We start from the raw sequence: 18,454 nt of genomic DNA, 5'->3' as shown, positions 1-18,454 counted from the left end.
AGCTATTGAGTCTTAATTGTGGGTGTATTGGAAAGTGTAATGGAAAGTACAGGATGTATCTATAGTAATATAGGGTACTTGCAGTAACTTGTTTGCTTCCTCTTTGCAATTCATGATGTTAGTTATGCTTACTCACTGTTTCGTCAGAATTTCTTGTGCAATGTATCTTGAAGAGTTTCTAATCTTTTATTGTCTACAAAAACTGAAAAAGATTAGCTTCACCATGTTCGTGTTCAGGATGTCAACAAAATCAAAACTTTGACTAGTTCTCTTCCCAGAACGTTCTTATGTAAAACACATAGCAAGGACAAGAAACAGTGACCAAAAGGAATTATGTTTTCCTAAAAATAGTGATGAAATTTGTCAGCTGCCATTGGAAACTTAACTGCAGTGCAGTATAGTGATACCTGAGATAGTTTTAATCATAGAGTGGTTTGGGTCGGAAGGGACCTTAAACATCATCTAGTTCCATCTCCCCTGGGCAGGGTTGCCAGCTGCTAAATTTGACGCTAGAACAGGTTGCCTAGGGCCCCATTCAACATGGCCTTGGAACATCTCCAGGAATGGGGCATCCACAGCTTCTCTGAGCAACCTTTTCTCTGTTCCAGTGCCTCACAACCCTCTGAGTAAGGAATTTCTTCCTTATTCCTAATCTCAACCTACCCGCTTTTAGTTTAAAGCCATTACTCCTTGTGCTATCACTGTCAGACTATGTAAAACGTCAGTATCCCTCCTGATTATAGACTCCCACAGTTGGCCTTCAGGGCTGCAAGGCTCATACTTCTGGCTGTTCAAGGTGGTAAATTGTACCAGCAGTGAACTTATCAAACTTCTTTGGTAGGTATATGGTGTACATCTTTCCATGTAATTTCAGAGTTAGTAAGTATATGCATCCCTTGTTGTCTTCTGTGTGTTCAGATGTCTACAAAATATTCTTCTAGTTTAACCTCTATCAAAAAAAAAAAGTAAAAACTCGTCTTAGCCCACGTGAAACCTATTACAGCTTTCGATGGAAGTTTCTTTTCTTTTTGGTCTTTCAATGAAGAAGCAACTTCTTTTTCTGTTTTGCAGGGTACTTATGCGACAGTTTATAAGGGGAGAAGTAAACTGACAGAGAATCTGGTGGCTCTGAAAGAAATTCGCTTGGAACATGAAGAGGGAGCACCGTGTACAGCCATAAGAGAAGGTGATAACTTTTATTTTATTAGTCTTCAAAATTTCAGATGCTTCTGGCTTTCGTTTTGACTAAAGTACTGTTAGTGCTTGGAAATATATCAACTATATGGGCAATTAAAGAAATTGGTATTAGTTTTGATGAGGAAAATTTTAATCTTAGCCATATTAAGAGTACGTGTTTCAAACAATATGGGAGGTGTTTGTATTCTCAAGCACAGTGTTATAAATGGATTATTTTATACTGAATTACACTAATACTAGTAATTTTCAGGGATTCAGAATACATTTTGTGAAATGACTGCTTCTGTTTGAACAGTTCTGTATAGGAAGTATTAATAGTTTTTTACCCAAATGTGTGTGGTATTTTGATTAAATGCATTTCCTTTACTTTGATTAAATTAATGCCATATGAATATTATGTTCTTAAAAATATCTAATTTTTTGAAAAATTAAACAACTTATATATATGAACTTGCTGGAAATGCATTTATTGCTTCTTTTGTATTAATTTATATTTAAAATTCTCCTTTGCAGTGTCGTTATTAAAAGATCTGAAGCATGCGAATATTGTTACGTTACATGACATTGTTCATACAGACAAGTCTTTGACTCTTGTTTTCGAATATCTGGTAAGCCTTTAAAACAACTAGTGAGCTTTAAATTCAATCTATTTCCTTAAAAATACTGAGTAACACAAACAGCAAATTTAAAAAAAAAAACTGTTTATCCTGCATTTAGACTTATTTGACTGAAAATTATACAGCTGTGTTCAGTTCTCAAAGTGCTGTAAATCAGCAAATACTGTTTTGATTCATACTAACTCATACCAAATTTAGTAACTATAAAAAAGGATAATTATGCTGTTATCCCATAGGTATTTTTCACAACTTTTACAGATGATCTTAGACTCTAAGACAGGTGATACTAAATTAGGAGGAGCTTTTGACACCCTTGAGGGTAGAGAGACCGTACAGAGAGATCTTGACAAATTAGAGGGTTGGACATCACCAGCTCATGAAGACTAACAAGAGCAAGTGCTGGATTCTGTACCCGCAGTGGAGTAACCCTGAATATACGTACAGTGTAGGGGATGAGAGGCTGGAGAGCAGCCCCGTGGAAAAAGGTATGGGGGTTCTGGTTGAACGTGAGTCGGCAGGGTACCCTGGCAGCCAAAAGGGCCAACCATATCCTGGGGTGCACCAGGCACAGGCAGCACTGTCAGACAGGCAGACCTGAAGCACTTGTGGGTGCAGGCTTGGGTGCCATAATAGAAGAAGGACATAAAGCTATTAGAGAGCCTACAGAGGAGGGTTTTGAAGGTGGTGAAAGATCTAGAGGGTAGTGTGTATGGGGGAGTGGGTTAGGTTCCTTGGTTTGCTCAGCCCAGAGCAGAGGAGGCTGAGGCTGCCTTGCGGCAGCCTACAGCTCCTCATGAGGCAGGTGGAGGGGCAACACTGAGCTCTGCTCTCTGGTGACAGCGGCAGGACCCAAGGAGATGGCATGAAGCTGTGTCAGTGGAGCGTAAAGTTGGATGTTAGGAAAAGGCTCTTCACCAGAGGATGATCAGTCACTGGAGTAGGTTCCCCAGGGCAGTGGAAACAGCACTGACCTGCTGGAGTTCTGAGCGCATTGTCCAAACACTTCTTGACATAGGGTTTGAATTTTGAGTGGTCCTGTGTGGAGCCAGGATTTGGACTTGAACCTTGTGGGTCCCTTTCAAGTCAGGATATTCTGTGATTCTACAATTAGGAAAAAAGTATACTTCAGAGTAAACAACTTCACATTCCATCTTTTTGTAACACTCTTGTAAAGCAAACGTCCACAGTTAACATCTCTCACTTGCATCTTCCGTTGTAGGCTTTTCACTTTCTCACTGAAGCTTCAATGATATATTTGTATAACATTACATATACATGTGTACATGTAAGCATAATAAGAGGATTGAAGAAAAAGATTTGCTTCCAGTGTAATTGGAGAATGTAGCAATTTCATGGTAAAACAACAACAGCAACAAAAATTGGCATGCACAAGGTGGAAGGTGAAGAAATAACAAATAACACTGTCTAAGATAATGCAACCTGATGGAAAACTTGGGTTGTTTTGCCCTCTGGAAATGACAGTTTTCTGCATGTTCAGACTTCTGTGGGTTGGTTGTTGTTGTTTTGTTTTTTACCAAATACTGAACTTCAGAAAACTCAAGTCTTCTGATGAGTGATTTCTTGGCTACTTCTAATAAAAATAATGCTCACGTAATCTGTTGTCCATAATTTCACTGAAAAGTAATGATCTTTTGACAGGATAAGGATCTGAAGCAGTACATGGATGACTGTGGTAACATCATGAGTATGCACAATGTAAAGGTGAGTTTTCCAACTTTCTCTGTTCTGATTGAAGAATTTCAGAGAACTTAATAATCAGAAGCTGTAAGATTCAGAGCTTTCAAAAAAAATAAAGAAACTTTTTTTTGACTATTGGACCCGACTCAACTGCATGTAATATCAAATGCAGTGTTTCTTCTTGCTTTTGGTAACCTTTAAGTATTTAAAGCAATAAAAAGAGTTTATATAACTTTATATAGGATTTCATTCTCTCTGACATTACATATTTAAAACAAAAATTTTCTTAAAAGTAATATAACTGTATTGACATCTTTCCATTATTGTGTGCTCCTTGAGGTAAGTCCTTGTTTTGGTATATCCTCAAATAAAATCTGTGTGCTCAGCAAGGAAAACGTGACCTCACTCGTGTTCGTGGGTTTGGATTACTCTGTCTATCACTCAAGAAAGATGCTTTAATTTGTATTTTAACAATAAATACTCCTCTCCATTAGTAATAAAACAAATTATTTAAGATTTAATTGGCGATTACTTTCAACTGTAGCTTTGGCTTGGTTTTGTGACTCAGTTCCAAATCTGTCCTGGTGAGACTGACTCAGTTTCAGATGTCTCCCCTAACAAGCAGTTTGTCATTTGGAAATCTAGAATACCTGTTTATGTTTCTTAATACTACAGCTTTATGAGCAAGATTCCAAAGAGAGGAAAATACTAACTTGAAATGAGTTAAGCTTCCAGGGAGGCTGGGTTAACACAGTACTGCCTTGCTGTCTTGCAACCTCCGCTGTACAGTACCTTCAAAGCAGCTTAATTAAGCTGTATATAATTCATGTAAGGGTTAATATTTGTATAATAAGCATATCTGAGGAACTCTTTCATGCCTCTTGAAAAATATTGTTTGTAGTCTGTGGTTCTAGCAAACAGAACCATGAGCGCACAGACAAGATGGGACAGCTACTTTTATTCTTACACACAGTACACAGCACAAATGTCGTTGACAAGTCAGTGTTCCAAATAATGTGAAGTGATGGATTTCTTGTACGTACCTGTAGAGTTGTCATCCTTGTTTTTGGTTTAGGTGCATGTTGAGAAATCCGTACTTCATTGAATTGCATATGGGATTTAGCTTAGATGCTGGTCACTGTTTGGTTAGGTTTTTCTCTTGTTCTGTTGCCACAGAACTCTGAGGGAAGAGAAGTCCTTCTAGCCTACTCTGTTGCTTCCTTTGAGAATCTGTGAAGGGAAATTATTTAATTTATATCTACTTCAGAGAGACAACATAAAATATAATTAAGCTTGTGTTTTCAATTAAATACAAATTAAAAAGTAGTGCTTTGAGCATAAAAAGTAAAGAGCTGTAAATGAGAAGCTGACTCCTTACAGGAGCGCAGTTAAGAGATCGGGGAATCTGCTTGTGATAATCTGAGCTAAGTGGAGAAAACTGTTTTTCCATGTGTGCCTGAGGTTTAAACTGTGCCCTAAGAGCGTATTGATATGGTCAGTACCTCTGGCACTGAAATCAAAACAACTGCTTAACTGTGGTAGCTGTATATGCTTAGAATACAATAACTGTGGCAGTTTGGTTTATTACTCACATTTGAGAGACCTCCGTGTCACCCCTTCTGTCACATTCCTTGCCTAATTTTATGTTTCTGAGTTGTAACAAAATGAAGATGTATAATATAAAGATGTGTGTGATCTCAGCAGATACTGCTGTTTGAAACAGAATTGTGAGCTTGTATGTGTTGTCCTGTGCATTTAAAGGAGGATCCATGCCAATTGTCATGAAGATCCACAATTTCTGTAAAATAATCTGCATTACCTTCTTGACCAGTCCTTGCTGTCTCAGTGCATGCTAGAGATGGCTGTCAATTTCTACAGCAGTGCTGTTAATGCCGCTTGGGAGTGGCTGCTCTTGCGACAATATGGGCATGAATAGGTAGAACAAAGCTAGTGGATTCTTTTTCTTCTCTTCAAACAAAGGAAGAGAGAAGAAATCACTACAAATTTCACTTTTTCTTGAGTAGATAAACCTGAATAAGCAGACTAAGAACGGATGTATGTAAGCCACACCTGCTGTGTATTTGTCCATTTAGAGAAAAATAATTTTTTAGTGTTACCTGGTAGAAAAATAAGCTGAAATGTTAGGAAATGGTCATATAAAAATTGATTCTAGCAAAGGCTACCCAAAAGTCTCGTGTTCAAATTCAGACCCTTTATATCTACAGAAATGGTGACGATAGAGTAAACTGCTTTGGCTACCCATTGCTAAACCTTTCTTCATCCCTTAGTACCTTTAAGTCTACATATATGCATCATTAATATGTATGACTGGAGTTGCTTGGCTGGCTGGCTTTTGCAAAGGACCGAAACAAACCTGTGTGTATCAAGGTGAGGGGATGAATATGAATGCCAGAGGCAGTGGAGTTGTGTTAGTAATCATCATTTCTCCACTTCTCCACATCTCATGAGCTTGTGAATCCTGTTGTATTTTTCCAGTAGCCTGCCTGTTAAAACGTTCTTTACACAGTGTCGCACAGTTGGATGGAAAGAGTCCTGAGCTGCATTTTAATAAGGGATCCTGTGCCAGAAAGTAACTTCAGTATAGTCAGAGACAGTTACCTTTAAAGACATTAGTGTGGGAAACAGCATTGGCAAATAGTTAAAAAAAAATAAATAGCCGTGTGGTTCTCTTCAATTATGCAGAACAAATCTCTCAAAATCTTTGTTGTAAAGTGTCGAGTAAAAGCAGTACATTAGCATAAAAGGATTTTAAATCTGATACTCAAGAATGTGCTCATATGGAAAGTTAATTCACTTTTTGAGAAGTATTTTTGTCTTGCTTACAGTACAGTGACTTAACTCTACAGTGCCCAAATAGACTGTTAATGTAATCTGAAGATTAATGTTTTCGGTTTAATTTATTTAAATGTTCTCTTTTGTAGCTATTTTTATACCAGATTCTTCGTGGTTTGGCATACTGTCATAGGAGAAAGGTGCTACATCGAGATCTGAAGCCACAAAATCTACTAATTAATGAGAAAGGAGAACTGAAGCTAGCAGACTTTGGTATGGACTGGAATTCTTCTGTAATAAATATTTTCTTTACTCAGCACTGGGAAAATAGTGAATATAAATTATATAGAACTTTGAAATCTTTTGAAACTGGGAATGTGCTTTTGCACATTTGCGCTGTGAACATTGGGAAGATGAACCTAGGGAGTGTATTCATTCATCTTCTTTGTACGCCCCTATCAATTTAGAAGGCTGGGATTCAGGACCTTGTCCTTGTTGCTGTTGCTATATCTCAGTAACCAGAAAAATAACACCTTCACTAGTCAGGATCAACAGGGAAGAAATTTGCTGTCTGTCATGTAAGGTAGCTGTACTGTCTTCCTTGTAGTAGCTTCTGAACTGTAGCTGTAGGATCAGCATTGTCGAATATGGTTCCAACCCAAGTCTCTGTCAGTTTTACAGTGTTCTTTAGAAGTTGGTGCTTAGTCTATTTATTATTTCAGTCGTGATTACAGATATTCCACAAACTTGTTTTGGTTCCTGTCTTTGCTTTGAATAAGTTAGTGGAAGCAATCATCATTGTTGCTGGAATTTATCTGAATGAGGCAAAGGAGAGAAGGGTATGTGCAATTGCACTCACAAAGAAAAAACAAGAACATCAGGTCTGTAGTAAATGTGTGTGTTCTCAGACGTTAAATGAAACTCAGTCTTTTACAGGATATTGGAAAATGTACGTATAGGTCTTACTGTTGCTTGAGGTTTGAAAGTAGTCTCCCTGCTTTGAAACTGGCACTTAGTCAAATCCTTAAGTTGGAGCTCAAGTTCTTTTTCCTCACGCTCTGTGGTCACTCCAAAGCAGAGTAACCAAAATAAGCAAGAGGAAAGGTCTGTCCTTACACAAAATTTTCAGGTTTTACTCTGTCACCAGAGTGATACACCAAGTTCTTTTGGGATTTCCAGTGAGCACTTGCAGTAGAGCGTGGCCTTCACAGTTTCCTTTTATTTTTTATGTCAGGAAGGTCCTTAGAAAATTGTGTTGCCGCTGTTATTTTTTTTCCCCGTTTGTCAACAAAAGTCACTCTGAAAATTGCATTTAACACAGTAGACTTTTATTGAGGATAGTACTGACAAACTGACAGTGTTATTATGGAAGACCTATGTTGATTCAATACTGTTTTGGTTCATTTCCACTGTTTCATTACTCATTTGTTGCTTTCTAACTCTTGCAGTATAATTCTTAAATGGAGAATGTGCAGAAAGTGTTTCACAGATCATGAGGGAAGGTGCTGTGTTGATATAATGCATTGTTGTTTTGATGTAACGTATAGAATTACTGCAGGTTTTGATCTGCTTACCAATCTTCTGCGCTTAAAAACACTTCTCATGATGTTAATGTACATACTGCAAGACATGATGTAGAAATTAGGACTCTTTAATTGCATATAATCGGGAAAGTATTTAACGAACATATTAAGGTTGATTTCTCTCCTAAAAATTCTTTGTTAATTCCATGCAAAATAAGATTTAAGCAAAGCAGCATTGCACAGAAGCAACACATTACCCTTTATTTTCCTTTTAATCAAGGATTGGCTAGAGCGAAGTCTGTTCCAACAAAGACCTATTCCAATGAAGTTGTCACGTTATGGTACAGACCACCCGATGTTCTCCTCGGATCTTCAGAGTATTCAACTCAAATTGACATGTGGTTTGTACTGCTTTGTCAAGTTTTAATTCTTCTTCTCAGCCCAGCTGAAAAGATGTCAACTTTTAATTACTATGTAGTAGCTTGCAAATACTAATCCTTTGAATTTTGGAAGACAGCAACTGAGTTAGGTTTTAGAGAAATTTTGAATGTAGGATAACTTTTTATTACTTAGAGTTAACATGCACAAGGCTGACATTTCTAGGGAAAAAAATCCACGCTCCTCTGATGACAGAACACATGGTATTTACTATGAGCTACAATACAGTTGACTAACTTGTCATCTGAAGGATATATTTGGTCTTCGGCAGCTCTTTTGTTGATGTGTATCTTCTTTCAAAACTATATTTTTAGTAGCAACGTGTCATTAATTAATAATTTGTTTATATTGAAGATCTAAGTTACAGAAGTCTTTCAGAGGTGAAAGACTAAATTGCTGGATATTTTTCTGATGTATCTTTTTCTGTGTTTCTGTAAAGGGGTGTTGGATGCATATTTTTTGAAATGGCATCAGGAAGGCCTCTCTTCCCTGGTTCGACTGTTGAAGACGAACTGCACTTAATTTTCAGGCTTCTGGGTAAATATGTACTTCTTGTAGTACTGTCAGTGCTGTAAATTTATTCTTCTAATTGTTCTTTCTGGGAGAACTGTACATCCATAAAAATGGCATTTTATGTTCCATTATATTTAAGGTGAATGACTGTATTCTTGATGAAAGTGATCAAGCTGAGTGCACAGATGAGCTTGTACAGCATTGCCTTTTCCTGTTCAAATTACAGGATTAAGCACTTATTTATATAAAAGTTGTTTCTTTACAGTTTGGTGTGATTTGTTTTGTAAGTTGAATTTGGTGCTTCTTTTAAATACAGGAACCCCGTGTCAGGAAACATGGCCAGGCATTTCTTCCAGTGATGAATTTAGAAACTACAACTTTCCCAAATATAAACCGCAACCCCTAATCAACCATGCACCAAGGTACTTTGTGTTTTACTAATAGAATGTATGCATCCCTATGTCTTTGAATATTTCTAAATGTGAACAAACTTCCAAACGTGATGTGCTAGTGAATGCCGGAAGACTATACATATAGATGTGCATCAGATATTAATGCAAAATATAATCCTCTTACTCTGTGCTTACTTTGTCAAATATCACTCAGGGCACCACAGTTCCATAATGACTTATAGGACTATAAAATCCTGTTAATAATGCCTGCATAGTGGGAGTATTCACTCAGCACTTTCTGCTGTATAATAGGCTCATTGTTAAAAATGGCAAGGTTTCCTTGAGCAGTCTCTTGAAATCATTCTAAAACGTTAAGAAGAATTTGCAGGGTCTGCATCAGTATTGTTAACAGCACAGAGATTATAAATAAACTTTATAACAAAGCCTAACACATTTTTAGTGACTCAGAAGAAAAAGATCTAACATTGTGTCCTTCCAGTAAATGACCTGGGTCGACCTACTAAACCACAATGCAGAGCTCAAGACTTTTCTGTTCCCAGTGTTTTCCAGCTAGTCTTGTTCTGAGATACTGCTACTTGTGTGTATACATACTTACAAGCAAAAAAGTTGTTCAGATGAAAACATTCTTGTGTTTAAGTTCAATTTTAGTCTTTATATCATTTAATGAAATCCGTTACTTTGCAGATTGGCTTTTGTAAACATAGTTTAATAACTGTTCTAATTTTTTTAAATATTTTTATTTTTAGGCTAGACACAGAAGGAATTGAATTGATAGCGAAGTTCCTTCAAGTAAGATGTTTTTTGTGGCTTTATATAAGTGCAAGTTTAGAATTTTAATATATTATGTTAAAAAATATATGTATTGCAAGCATAGTAAGTGTCAGATGTAATTCAAAGTGAAACGTGCTGCTGAGTGTGTAGTGGATGACAGGTATGGGAAGAATGAGTGTTAGGCTGCACGCTGTAGGGATTTAAAAGCTGATGATTTTGGTTGTAGTTTTTGTTTCTTGCTTTTGCCAGAGGCAATTTCTTCTGTGATTACTGTCTGTAAAAACGCAAAATTTGTAAAATTCTGTGTTAGCTGTTCTCTGAAAAACTGAAACACTTTTGAAATACGATATTTAAACAGGATTTTTGAATACAGATGCTATGTTTCCTTAAAGACAGACATAGCTTACCACTAGAGAGGCAGAGGCAGGTACTAAGGTGTGATAATACTCTTTGATCTTTCAAACTGTCTGTATTCAAAAGGGAAAGTGTTATGTGGATTTAATCTTTGAATCTGCATTAAAAATGAGCCAGAAGCAAAACGAGGGGAAGCAAGATGGAAGACCAACTCTTAAATCTTTGAATAGTTGGAGAAGTCCTGTAATGTCACTGTGTTAAAAAGCCTTAGTGTATAAGGATTTTTGTAACTCTGTTTTGCAGCCATTTTATATCAGGTCTTCATCTATTTACGTGTTGTGTTGAACAGCACTTGCAGTCCCTGTTTGGAATTTGTTCTTGTGTACCCCTTTTTTTAATGTCTGCATCTTTGTCCAAATACACCAAACACGAAGTGTGTTAAGTGCACATTTAAGACTGTGTCATCTAGAGTTTCCTCTTACACAAAATGCTGTAGCGTAGTCTATCTGAAATAGAAAACTTCTCTTGTTATAGCATTTCACTGCAATTTAATATATAGCTTATTCGATGTTACAACTAGAAAAAAAGTGTATTTTTTATTTGCATCCATTTATAGCAGTTTTCCTTTTCTCAAGTATTTTATCAACCACATACGTTGATAATTCTACTTTAGATAGCATATATTGGGTGTTTCATGTGTGAAATAAAAGTGAAGAAAACAAAGATGTCCCAGTGAGTTGGTAGGAAAGATTTGAGCAAGCTGAACTCTTCCTTTGGTCAAATCACTTAATGCAAATAATTTTTTAATGAAAACCAACACACATTCTTTTATGTTAATAGTATGAATCCAAGAAGAGAATTTCAGCAGAAGAGGCCATGAAACATGCATACTTCAGGAGTCTTGGAACAAGGATACACACTTTGCCTGAAAGTAAGAAGAGTAGTAAAGTAGCAGAATATTGTTGAGATAGTACATGAAAGCTGACTGCATTACCGTACTGGATCTCGGTGGGATGGAATTAATTTTTGTTACAGCAGCTTGTATGGGGTTGTGTTTTATATTTGTCGTAAAAACATTGCTGGTAACACACCGGTGTTCTATCTGTAGCTAAGTGATGTTTGCGCAGCATTGAGCCCTTTTCTGTTTCTCCAAGACTGGGGGATGTGCAAGAAGTTGTGAGGGGACGCACGAGGCAGATGACCTCAACTAAGTAAAGACATATTCCATGCCATATAATGTCATGTTCAGCAAAAAATAGAATAAGAGGACAGGGGAGTTGTTAGGGAAGTTAATCATCTCTTGCATAGGAACTGGCTAGACATTGGTCTACATGTGGGAGGTGGCAAGTGATCGCCTTTGCTTGCATAGCTTGTTTTTTTTCCCCTTTTCTTTCTCTCTTCTTCAACCTCTCCTTCACTTATTAAACAGTTCTTTATCTCAATCCTCAGGTTTTCTTGCTTCTAATCTTCCTTTCCTTATCCCCACAGAGTGGAGGTGTGGGGAACTGAGCAAGCAGCTGTACGATCCCTAGCTATCTATTAGGGGTTAACTCACAACAACTTAATGAAAAACTCTTTAATCTGTTACAGATGTCCAGTGTATACTGACTTAAATATTTGCAAATAGAGAAAGGATTTTTTTCTCACATGAACTGCTAAATTAAGAATAGAATTTGCTCAGTAAAGCATTGTTGTGTTTGGATATAAACTAATTTATTTCTTACATTCCAGGTGTTTCAATATTCAGTCTAAAAGAGATTCAGCTGCAAAAAGACCCTGGCTTTCGAAATTCCACTTATCCAGAGACAGGTATGAAAAGATGAGTATTTTCTTGTACTTGCAAGTTGCATGCTAGTGCAGTGAGTGCAGGTAGAAAAAAAAGAGGGAAATTCTGATACTGGTTGCACAAGGCGCAAGGAAGGGCTATTGTCTTGATATGGAAAGACAGAAGATGTAGCTAGCGATTGAATACTCTGTTGTGCGAATGCTTATGTTTCTTACCGTGGTCCATGTTCTGTTGTAGGACATGGGAAGAACAGAAGGCAGAGCATGCTTTTTTAAAGTGGGCAATTCAGAGTCAAGCCCAAGCTTATCCTCTCAATCAAGGACTCGGATCTGAAGGCAGTGCTCTCTTTTGGAGGACTTGGAATCGCAGTTTGTCTACACTGTCCTCTTCACAGTGGAGTCTTTTTATTTCCAACCTGCAGATTATGTTTTTATATTTGTTGTCACAGTGTGACAATTTTTTGTACAGTTGGTTTTAAGGTCTCCTCTGCCACTAGAGCCAGTAGGTTACAGCTGTTGATGTAACTGTAGCTGCAATTTTTGTGCAGGACTGAGAAACACAGTGCATTATTTATTGCGGAATCATTGCTGCTAAATAACTACTGTCTGTATAGTTAACACAACAGTTCCATGCCTGAAGAAGTTGCAGTGGCTTTATAATATGTGAATGCATCTGTTTCTCTTCATAAAATGTTCTACTGCTGCGGGGTTTTTTTGTATTTCTTAAACTGCAGTGTTTCCTGGAATGTAAGCATAGCTTTGCTTGGCTATAGGTGAACCATCTTTAATGCTCTAAGTTCATGGCACTTAATTCCTTATTTAACATTGAAAGTATGTGTTGAAATAGTTGAAAAATTATAATGCATATTATGTTTTTGAAAAGCACATGGTGTGAAAGTTGATTCAAACAAGTGAAAAGTAACTATTATTTGCTCTCAGATCCTATATTAGTTATTGATGAATTAGAGCATGGAGACTGGATGATAAATTTTGTCAGGCTTACTCCAGCATAAGGTATTTGCACGTTGTTGTGCATATGAAGCCTGGCAGAAGCAATGACTTGCAGAAGCAATGACTTTTTTTTACCTTGTTTTTAACTTAGGAATACAAATAGTAAAAAAAAAAAAAAAAAAAAAAAATCATATATGTTGGACCCTGACTTACTTTTGAAATTTTGAATCTTTTCATTACCGAGGAACAGGACGACTAATTACAAGAATATGGGAATAATGTTTTTCCCACCTCGTTTCTCTCCCATTTGTGCATTATTCACTTGAAATCAACTGGAAAGATGCAAGTTTGTACTTGATAAGAACTCACTATACTAGTAAACTTTTAAAATGGGAACTTAGAGAGTTTTTCAGATCTTAGGTGTTATCTGTTTACCAGAGATAGTAAACATGTTACTACTATGCTTATGCATCTCAGTGAGTATCATAAGTACACCCTTGGTGATGGTTACAGTATTTTTAAGCATTTGTGTTCACCTTTATGAACCTATTTGTTTAGTGCATCTTAAAGAGACTGTAAATCTTTATTGGTATATTTTGAAATGGTCATGTAAATCTTTGGCTGGTATATCATTGAAAATAGTCATAGGTAACTTAATTTTTCCTGACATTCACTGTAAAACATTCAGGGGTCCTACCATTTCTGTTCAGGAAATCTTGTAGTTTATTGTTATTTAACAGTATTAAGTGAATTTTTGTATATTTCATTTTAACTTTATTTGTGAATAGTGATCGTGGCATGTTTGGGGGTGTTTTATTAATATTTCATCGATACTGGTAAATTTGAATTGGGATTTTTTTTTTTTATTTTCTGAAAGAGAGAAATTCATGTGTAATGGTGACTATTGGACCACTACTGCTTTTCAGCATTTGTAAACCGGTTTTACGTTAAATCTTGTAGACCTAACAAACTGCTGTTATTTCTAACTGACCGACCTGTATTAATATTGTACTTTTGAAAGTATAAATATTACGTGGAATTCTTTGGTTTTGTTTTGAAATTTATAATAACAAAGGCCCTGTGTTGTTAAAAATACAGACTAAGTGAACTTGCAGTTCTTGGGGCGTTGTTGGAAACTTAGCTAGATCCGTGTGTTGTGGGAGTCAGCGGTTTTAACTTTAGCTGCTTACAAAGTCTTGCAACAAAGAAGTAGTGGCAGTGAAAGTGGCACGACTCATCTGCAACTGAGGCCGTTCAGGATTGTACCGTAATCATGGTCCACAGTCTGATTACTAGCAGTCAAGTCCTGCATGTCACCTGGGTTCGTAAGTTTTGCCTAGCTCTAGGAAGGTGATACGTGTTTGGGATACATGGATTGGTCCCGCTGATACCAGTGGGAGCGTCGTGTGTGTGTGTGTCAGAGGCAGATTTGGCACCAATGAGAAACCTTTGTCCTGAAATAGTTGTTAATATATTTTTTATAGTTGATACGGATCTGATCTAGATTTTATACTGATTAACTTTGTAGGAGATACGTTGTAGACGTGATGGTGTTGAAGGAAGAGGTATCCGAGAAACATCTTTTTTTTCTACGGAAGTAGTGGCGATATAGAGTAAATGTTCATTGTGAATAAATGTGGGGTTTAGCATTTCTAGAACAATAATATTTTCTAGCTCATAAAAGAACAACAATAATGTGACGCTAATGAGTAAAGGACTTAAAGGTTTAACTGGTAAAAATGAAGTGCATTAACAAATTTAGAAGGGGATCAGCTGCAGCTAACGGTAGGAGGAGGTGTCCATTCTAGGTAGGAATTCAGATTTGTTGTTACAGGTGGAAAGATATTCCATAAAATTAAAGCATTCTGCGTACCTAGAGATTTTTTCAAAGGACCTACAAGTGAATTGGTTTGCTTCATTGGGAGGTAGCGTTAAGGAATGCAACTCGGCATCTGTGGTCAAGCCAGTTTTGTTGGAGTCTTCTCTTTTTGGTCCATAATTCCTGCATCGACAGAGACCGTTGTGTGGCAGATGCCTGTTTGGGGCAGTAGTGAATGAGTCTGAAGTCACTGGGCGTTTCTCTGACATCGTTTTGATGTAATTCAGCATTCTGTCACCTGTCTGCCAGCATCAGGCACTCCAGGCTTGGTTCCGCTGTCGCTGCGAACGTAGGGAGTGCTGATCATTCGGGGAGAACCTCAGCCACGATGAAAACCAGGCAGATGCTCAGTAAAAGCAGTTGAGTGTCAAGATTTGGTTTGACAGCCTCTGCCTGAAGGTGGGTGACCAGTTAAGGAGAAATGGCCTGCAAGCTGTTGCTGATCTAAAATAATCGTTTGTAGAAGATACCAGTTGTATCCCATCTGCCCGGAGGTAGAAAGGGCAAGGTGCGTGTGTAGGAAGAAGGTGGCTTTGGAGACCAGAAAGAAGCAGGTGGTAGGAGGTTGTGTGCACATGGCAGGTGAGGGCTGAAGGGGTGAAAGGGTGGGTGGAGGATGGGGATTTACAGGCTGGGAAAGAGTGAGAGATGGAAGGGAACAACCCAGCTGCACGGCAATGCTCTAGTGAAACATGCATCTCGGCACAGCTGTGTTATTTTTGTGCTGCTTTACCACAGCATTAAGTAGCCAGAGTGTATCCCTGAATTGGGCAATAAAAGTTAAAATAAACAATTATTAAAGAATCAACGTACTCTGTATCTGCAAATCATTTGAAAAACTGCAAGGTAGCATTCTTGGGGCTGCTTACTCGTTTGCGTGAGTTTTTCGATTTAATAAAAGCACATTGTTTCTGTTCTGCAGTGTTAAGATGGAATTAAGGTTAAGAATACATTCAGTTATTGAGGACAAAACATATGAAAGGTATGTTGTAAATATCTGCAAGCTAAGTATTACAGAGCCTGGAAATACCCAGAATGCAAGTCAGACTTGAAAGAAATCCAAACAAATTAGGGTATGGAAATGCAGAGCTGTAGCCGATGGCAACACTGAGAAAAATCACACCTTAGTTGGACAACGTGTCCCAGATGTGTTCATTTTGTCTGGTCACTGAAAGGCAGAGATTAAATCATTTTTGTACCTTGTTCGTGCATTTCAATGCCTTTTTTCCCTTTTGTGATGTTTGGATCTTTATGGAACAAATGTGGGATCTTTATGAATTTAACTTTGGGCTTCCTTTTTACACTTTTTTTTCCTCCCATTCCACAGACTGGACTGGTAGATATCTACTGCTGCTCTTTGGCCCATCCGTGGGTCAGCACTTGTATCTCACCAGCACCTAATCTAAAAGCTCGACACGAGAACAAGCACAGGCTGTAAAACAGAATGGAAACACTGTACGAGTGTTGATCTCATTGAGCAGGTTTGATTTTGGAAAGTATGAAAGTCTAGGTGGATACATGGCCTCGCCTGTGCAGTTAAGTTGCAGAGACCGATCTCTTGTTGTAGGCTGCGGTGGAAGTTTTTGTTGGCAGGACTGGGATTAGAGTTCAGCTATTCCAGATTTTTTTAATCTTACATGTTTTTCACTAGACTGTACTGCCTTTCTCTCATTCGATGAAGATTGATGTCAGTGGAAAAGGGCGTACATTACATTTTTCCATTATTTTCACGTGCTCTCTGAAATGCCGTAGCTCATTTAAGTCCTGCGATTTCTGAGCCAGCTTAAGCTGTGCACGTGCACAGACTTACTGATGTAAATAACTGCTCCGTTTCTCGTCCTGGCTGCATCCTCCAAAATCAGTTAAGAAGCAGGCCTGCCGAAGCAGATTGCTTTTATGGTCCTCTTAATGAAATGCAAGTCTTCCTTGGCTCTCATGCCATACCTCGAAACAAATTATCCCCCAGAGAGCTATGAAGCTCCTTCTTTGTTGCAGTGAGATCTTCTTGCTGACAGAATCGCTGTGGATTGCAAACCTGGGAGGATGTGCTTCTCTATCCCCTTTCCAACATGCTCTTGCACAACACCTCCCTCCAGGCCGTGCACAGCAGTGCCAGCGCTGCTCGCTCCTCCTCTTCACACCTCCAAGCTCATTTTTTTCAAAGACTCAGTTTTTTTTTTTTCCCACTTTTCCTTGTCCTTTTCCTTAATCTGCAAAAGGGGGAAGCTGGCCTGGAGCTAGATTAGAAATAATTAAGGTTGCATTCATCCCTATGCACTTACTGCAGAGTGAACGCAAAATGAACTGATGGGAATCTCTCAGGGGAAAAAATTGCAGTCATACCGCCTAGAGACCTCTCCTGTAAGAAGCTGTTTGCAGACACCCCGCAGGGCAGGCCTCGGCACTGCTTGCTCCAGAGCCGTTGCCTCAGGTTCGTTCGTTCTCCTTTTCTCATTTAAATAAATTTATGTTCCTCGTCACTAATGCTGTCAATCTCTTTGCCCTCAATAGGTTTGTGCTCTATCTGTGCAGGCCAAGCACTTATGTATAAATTGGGAAGAGCAGCTACAGTTAAACTAAAAAGGGCAGAAAGGGATTTTAAAAGTTGTAGCTTTGTAGAGGTATGCTTACATCTGAGTGACCTGTGTTTATCCTGAAGGACAACCTCAAGATCAGAAGGGATCGGTGATGCATTTACATATGAAGACATCTGTATTTACTGTGCCTTTTCTAAAGTTATCTGGTGGTCACGATGGCTTTGGAAGATGCTTCCTACAGGCACAAGATCACACAGCCCCTTAATGCAGAAACTCAGCCAGTTAAATCCCATTGCCTGTTCTGATGGGCTGTTTCACCTTTAAACACTCATCTCGTTGACAGTTCATTATTTCCAGATTGGCAAGCATCTGCCTGGTGAAACTACTTAGACAAAACAGATTGTTCTTTGTTGACGTCATGGACGCATTTCCAATCTTTCTGTAGTTTATCACCCATCACTGTTTTCCCTGCCTTGGAAGTACTCCTTAGACCTGAAGGCACCTCCTCGTGCTACAGAAGCACAGGCTGAGAGTAGGACTGGCGCTGTGTGTAGTTTCATTTTGTGTCGCACTTTTTTGAAGGAGTCATTTTGCCTCGTTAACAGTAAAACCTTGGAAGAAACAAAGCGATGAGAACCTGCTTTGTCTTTCAAGAATCTTGAATGTTATATACTTTATCCCCTCATTTTAACCTGTTTAATTTTTCTCAGTGTGGTATTCAGTATTTTTATTGATTCAAAGACTACATTTTCATGAATATCTGAGGAGTGAGAAGAGCTTCATCTTTATGCCTTGCTCTCCCATTAGCCGTACTGGTATACATCAGGTGAGAGTACAGAAGTGGGCATTTCTGCTTTTCTGAAATTGAGAAAAGAGTGTTGGCTCTCCAGTGTGAACAGCTGCTTCTGTGTAACTTAAGTTTCTGCAAAATATTCCACCTACCTGGAGGGGGAAGACCACTGTTGAAAGGGGAAGGTCTGATTTG

At 38.1% G+C, this 18,454-nt stretch overlaps 1 protein-coding gene across 4 annotated transcripts in view; it reads left to right on the top strand.

Moving 5' to 3' along the window:
* Positions 1–15,740, top strand: part of CDK17 (cyclin dependent kinase 17) — a 94,134-nt gene extending 78,394 nt beyond the window's left edge. For all 4 annotated transcript variants that reach the window (XM_021392606.1, XM_021392544.1, XM_021392734.1 and 1 more), the window contains 11 exons: positions 1,072–1,186; positions 1,711–1,805; positions 3,474–3,536; positions 6,455–6,578; positions 8,109–8,229; positions 8,706–8,803; positions 9,096–9,201; positions 9,939–9,981; positions 11,158–11,248; positions 12,049–12,126; positions 12,341–15,740. In XM_021392606.1, coding sequence (XP_021248281.1) covers positions 1,072–1,186; positions 1,711–1,805; positions 3,474–3,536; positions 6,455–6,578; positions 8,109–8,229; positions 8,706–8,803; positions 9,096–9,201; positions 9,939–9,981; positions 11,158–11,248; positions 12,049–12,126; positions 12,341–12,378 — 972 coding nt within the window. In that variant the 3' untranslated portion in view covers positions 12,379–15,740. The remainder of the gene's footprint in view (positions 1–1,071; positions 1,187–1,710; positions 1,806–3,473; positions 3,537–6,454; positions 6,579–8,108; positions 8,230–8,705; positions 8,804–9,095; positions 9,202–9,938; positions 9,982–11,157; positions 11,249–12,048; positions 12,127–12,340) is intronic.

The sequence above is a fragment of the Numida meleagris genome, chromosome 1, assembly GCF_002078875.1.
Source record: "Numida meleagris isolate 19003 breed g44 Domestic line chromosome 1, NumMel1.0, whole genome shotgun sequence".
Classification (NCBI taxonomy): Eukaryota; Metazoa; Chordata; class Aves; order Galliformes; family Numididae; genus Numida; species Numida meleagris.
This window is presented reverse-complemented; position numbering and strand designations above follow the sequence as displayed.